The sequence below is a fragment of the Sapajus apella genome, unplaced genomic scaffold, assembly GCF_009761245.1.
Source record: "Sapajus apella isolate SASKATOON/1434 unplaced genomic scaffold, GSC_monkey_1.0 scaffold14, whole genome shotgun sequence".
NCBI lineage: Eukaryota > Metazoa > Chordata > Mammalia > Primates > Cebidae > Sapajus > Sapajus apella.
The window spans coordinates 12,617,537-12,623,599 of NW_022436954.1; the positions used below are offsets into that span (position 1 = coordinate 12,617,537).

Genomic DNA, 6,063 nt, shown 5'->3' on the forward strand with positions numbered 1-6,063 from the left:
CTATTAGTTTATAAACAGAAAATAGTATCCCATTTGTTTAATTTTATGTTTATTTGAATATTAACGAAATTTACCTTGGATATATTTGTTTGCTTTTGCATGTTTCTTTTTTGAATTTCCATTATTTGTTTTTCTGATATTTTTTAATCTGAATTGTAAAAGTTCACTTGCTATTCAATTTGCTTATTGTGTTTTTGCCTAGAAAATGTTAAAATTTTTATTCTGTTGCATTATCAACATTATTTTGACTCTGCCCTTTGCTCATTTGGTTATAAATGTTTATCTAATCTGAAATCTGAGTAACATTCATCTACACTATCTTCTAGTTTTCGTTTACTTTTTAAAATATTTAAAACCAAATTCTGTTAGAAATAAATTTTGAAACATTTAATCTTTGTAAATTTTTTGTGAAGATCCATAATGTTTATACATTAGAGAGTTAATTTCAAAAACGATTCCCTCATTGTCCTAATGCTATATTGGGAAATTGATACTTTCTAATTGATTTGAAATAGTAAAAATATTTAAAACACTTCACACTGAATGTGTACTCTGTGCCTGGATTGTTCTAAATACTTTCACAGAATAATTTGTTCAAGTCTCACAACAACCTGAGAAGGTAGGTAAGTGTATTTTCAGTTCTATTTCACAGATAATGAAACTCATGCATATAGTAGATAGAGACAATATATTATAATAAAGTGATGAAGGCAAGAGACCCTGGAGCCAGTCTTCTAATGCTTAAATTCCCATTCCAACACTTACTATCTGTGTAATCTTGGGCAAGATAATTAACCTCTCTGTGCATCCATTTCTTCATCTATAAAATAGTTTAAAAAGGCCCTTTATAGAGTGCCATTATGAAATGACTTAATAAATGTAAAGTGCATAGAGTAATGTCTGACCCAGTAAGTGCAATAGAACAGCTAGCCATTATTACTGAGTCTGTCTACTCAGTTATTTGGGATCTCTAGTGCTCCACAAGTACCATTTTAAGACATGATAATATAAAACATATTTTATAACATAATTATTTGTTACATATCTTAATGTCATGTGATACTAGTTTCATTCTGTTGTTTCACTCTTTTCAACATACTTTTGTATTTTTACTTGTTTGTTCTTCTAGGGATTTTGATAAGATTTGCATGGAATCCATACATTATTTCAGAGTCAATTAACATCAAAATATTGAGTTTTCCACCCAGGCACCAATGTGTAAAATTCAGTCGTTTTCTTCAAATCATCCTACTTGTTATTTATTGTTTCTTCACTGGTGTGTTATTTATCATTTATTCATTCATTCACTTTGGTTGTTTCTGGGGAGAAAGACATTTTCTATGAGTATCATTGATTTAAAAAAGAAAGAAAGAATATCCTGCGATTCAAAGCATAAATTACATAATTGCTTTAATGATTTTACTTTGATTTCAATGATACAAATAGACATGTATTCATCAACCTTTTGATATAGGGTCAAGTGCCTTACACTGAGTTTGTATTACCTGAAGTCAAAACCTTTCTTGCCTGGATCATGTATTAATTCCAGTTTTAGTGCTTTTTTTAACATGAAAAATTAGACTCAAATCAAATATAAATATAAAATTATTCAAGATGTTATTACTTTCCCTCCTAGCCTTTTATAATGGTCTGGCACACACCTTACTCTACCACAATTATTAGCAACTTGTAATTATCAAGTATTTCTCAAGCATTTAAGTATTAATATTTATTAAATATATTTATATTCACAATAACACTTTATTGGATTTTGTAATATTTAATAAAATTACATAAGTACAAAAATAAATGCACATGATATAAGCAGGCTGTGCAAAATCCAACCACTTATGTACCTGCAAGTCAACTTTGGGTGTAGGAATGTTTAGATATAGTGGAGAGCAAGCTCAGATCTCTTGTGTTCAAAGTGTCATATTTAGCATATAGCATGTTGTACAGAGGAATGAGGAGTATTGGTTCATCAGATACATCAGTTAAGTGAAGATTAGTTAAAAGACTCTCTATTACATTTCATTTGGAACTAAACACCATGAAGAATATTTTATTGGTCATAACTTCTTCAATTTATTCTGCTGTGTTTTCAGTAGCCAAATCTATATCTTTTTAAATTTTATTGCATTGGTTAAGTTCTAAAGTACAATGCTAAACAAAAGTGATGTTAGCCTTTCTATATCACTATATTTATACTTCACTGAAGCTTTTTCATTTGTGAATGTGAGACTGTCTCTTCTAGAACATAAAACCCATTTAGATTTATTTCCATAAATATTTACTTTTCTCAGTTTAACCTATTTTATTTTTAAGCTTGCTCACATTTTCTTTTGTCCCAGCCTTTTAGTTTTTGCATTTTATATTATGCACATCTTTAAAAATTATTCCTTTATTCTTTTGTTCTCTATACTATATTTACTTTTTTAAAATCTTCTGATCATTTGGAGTGCATAGGCTGGTTTTTATTCTATTGATTATTGTTTGGGAATATGTTTGAAATATGTGTTTGGATATATATGGTTATGACTAATTTCTCTAATTAATCACATTAAACAAAATATTTATTGAATCTTTTTGTACATAGGTTTAGGATATTAGCATATTTTCATTTCTCCCATCCCTCCCTATCAATATTTCTATTATATAAATAGTGGTTGTAAATATATATAATTATTTTAGTCTTTGCATTTTATATTATGCACATCTTTAAAAATTATTCTTAGCAATTCTTTTTTGCTTTTACAAATATTTTCACTATTTAATATCAAATATATATTGTATTATTTGCTTTTTCAAAACATATTATTTTACATTACAACTTGCCCGATCTTAAAGTATATATTCTGATTAATCTGATTACCCATGCAGCAACTCATAGTCTTTCTTGAGGAATTTTTTAAATTGTATTTAGAATGAAATAGTTCCTAAGCCTTTGCAAATCTGAGAAAGTCTTTATGTTGCTTTAGTACATAAATCACTAAGGCTTTGGTAAAGAATTCTTCCACCCCAATTTTTTTTAAAACTCTGTAGATATTTTGTATTGTCTCTTAAATTTTTGTATTAAAATAAAGTTGTAGTCTAACCTGAAAGTGCTTAATTCATAGTAAGTTTAACTTCCCAGATGCTTACACATCTCGTATTCTCTTGATTATGTTATTGCATAATTCAATTGTGCTATTGCATTTTTAGTTTCCTCATTGTCTTTTCTTATCTCAGGAAGCTCCACTTTAACCTGACTCTGTTCACTTCCCTTTCATGTGAATCTATTTGGGTCCAAAAGTTTAGCTTCTTGTTAGAAATTTAGATAAAATGTTCAAAAGAGTGGAAATATATGAAGAGCACATATGAGAAAAGATTGTAACAAAGGGTGTTTTCCTAGGTGTAGGTGGAGTCAAAATAACTGAATGTAAAGTGAGTAACTTACAGTATAGCCATAAAGCAATGGAAAGAACAAAGGATTGCTTCAGAAGAACAAGAATAACATTTGCAGACATAATGTTGAAGCCAGCTACAACAAAGTACATGCTTTATCATTTCATATGTAAGTTGAAATATAGTTACATCAATCTGCAATGATAAAAGTCAAAAAGTGGTTGCTTTTGTGAGGCATAAAGACTAAGAAGAGACATGAAGGATGTTTGTAGGTCGCTGGAATTATTCTATTTCTTAATCTTTGTAGTGGTAATACTGGCGTATTTACAATGTTAAAATAAATAAACAAATCAAGCTGCACATTTAGGATTTATGAATTCCTCCACATGTCCGTTATATTTCAATGAGAATGCTTACCAAAAAAAAGTAAACAACAAATTCATTTATCTAATTTTAAATATGTGCAACCTTACAATTCTTCACTGTAATTAAATACAAGAAAATAATTAGGTCTTGTCAATTGGATTGAAAATACCAGAGGGCATGGGGGGGAGACATTTTCACAAGGAACATCTACATGTGTCTATATGTCTTGCCCTCAGGAACTTCTTCAGATGACCATCTATCCCATTCATGAAGATTTCCAAGAAAAAGTATACCAAATCCTCTATCGTGAATTCATTCACATGTACTGTGATTGGAAACTAGCTACTAAATAGGTAATTCCAAATAAAATTGTACACTCCTGCTTTTATTCAAGCAATAAAGCAACTCAATCAAGAAGAGCTCAGGGCTTCCTAACCTTTTGCACAAGACATGCTTGTGCAGAAACCTGTCTTCAACCAGTCTGACCCCACGGAGTTTGTGTTCCGTGTGTTCACCACAGTCCCTGAATTCCAGGTTCTTCTCTTCCTTCTCTTCTTCCTCCTCTACTTGATAATCCTCTGTGGCAACACAGCCATCATCTGCGTGGTGTACACACACAGCACCCTCCGCACCCCGATGTATTTTTTCCTGGCCAACCTGTCTTTCCTGGAAATCTGCTACACCACCGTGGTGGTGCCCTTAATGCTTTCCAACATTTTTGGGGCCCAGAAACCTATTTCGTTAGCTGGATGTGGGACCCAAATGTTCTTCTTTGTCACCCTTGGCAGCACGGACTGTTTCCTCTTGGCGATCATGGCCTATGACCGCTATGTGGCCATCTGCCACCCGCTGCACTACACCCTCATCATGACCCGCCAGCTGTGCGCGCAGATGCTGGGCGGGGCCGTGGGCCTGGCCCTCTTCCTCTCCTTGCAGCTCACCGCCTTAATCTTCACCCTGCCCTTCTGCGGCCACCGCCGGGAAATCAACCACTTCCTCTGCGATGTGCCCCCAGTCCTGCGCCTGGCCTGCGCTGACATCCGTGTGCACCAGGCTGTCCTCTATGTAGTGGGCATCCTCGTACTGACAGTCCCCTTTCTGCTCATCTGCGTCTCCTATGTGTTCATCACCTGCGCCATCATGAGCATCAGTTCTGCGGAGGGCCGCCGCCGGGCCTTCTCCACCTGCTCCTCCCACCTCACTGTGGTCCTGCTGCAGTATGGCTGCTGCAGCCTCGTGTACCTGCGTCCCCAGTCCAGCACCTCAGAGGATGAGGAGAGCCAAATTGCGTTGGTCTACACCTTTGTCACCCCCTTACTCAACCCTTTGATTTACACCCTTAGGAACAAGGATGTCAAAGGTGCCCTGAGGAATGCCATCATCTATAAAGCAGCTTCTGATGCCAGTTGAAGCCTTAGGGGCGCTGGGCTGGGTGTCCATCTGTTGCTGTGTCAGTGAACTCCAAATGACATAGAACTGTAGTATTTACGTTCCCACACTTTGCACTTGATGTTTCCTTTTTTGCCATATTTGCCCCAAATTCACAATTCGTGCTCATTTTTCTGAAGTGCTTTGACTAAGATATGAAAATTTTGGGCAGAAGTTACAGTGTAGGAATTCTAGTTTACTTAAATCTACTTAAAGTAGATTTAAGCATTTGCCCTCACCCATGTCAATTGCTGTGTTAGGAACACCCCATACATACTGTGAATAAAGGCTGATAAACAAAGGTGCCTTAAGTAAGGAATATTCATAAAGACATATTTTACTCAAATAAATACATTTTATTATTCTTTTGGGTATCAGCATATGGCAAACAATAGCTCACTTAATGCACTAATTTCCTTTGCACCATACATCCCAACTGGTTGCTTTCATTTTCTTTCATTCATGCCAGGGAGGGGACAGGAATTTTCTTTCATTGATTAATCACCTACTATGTGCCAGCCCTACTAGTCTATGGAGAATTACATCTGGTCGATGCCAGCCCTGCCTGCACGGGCCCTCTGTGCTAGTGGCTCTCACACTAGTCTTTGTTGTTCCTTCCTCACCACCTCCTACACCTTCATGAGGGCTGCTGCTCACAGATCCACTGAGCAGATAGCACTACTATGGCACTACGCCTACCTCAGCATAGTTTTGTAGCAGGATAGCTGTTATCTCTTCAAGTACTTGCATCCCAACCTCAAATAAACCCTCAAGTAAAATCCACTTCCCTTTATGATATTCACAGTGGACACCAAACAACTTAACCTTCTCATTTACACCCTGAGAAACAGCCAGGCACAGAGAGCTCCAGGGACAGTTCTTACC

General features: G+C 35.4%; 1 protein-coding gene across 1 annotated transcript; it reads left to right on the forward strand.

The window, feature by feature from the left end:
* Positions 1–4,167: 4,167 nt before the first annotated feature.
* Positions 4,168–5,188, forward strand: LOC116554401 (olfactory receptor 10Q1). The gene has a single exon (XM_032282378.1). The coding sequence runs from the start codon at positions 4,201–4,203 to the stop codon at positions 5,158–5,160; it is 960 nt and encodes a 319-aa protein (XP_032138269.1). The 5' UTR covers positions 4,168–4,200; the 3' UTR covers positions 5,161–5,188.
* Positions 5,189–6,063: the final 875 nt, after the last annotated feature.

What these genes read in the sequence shown, in the direction of transcription:
- LOC116554401 (XM_032282378.1), top strand. Translation starts at nt 4,201, where the DNA reads ATGCTTGTGCAGAAACCTGTCTTCAACCAGTCTGACCCCACGGAGTTT.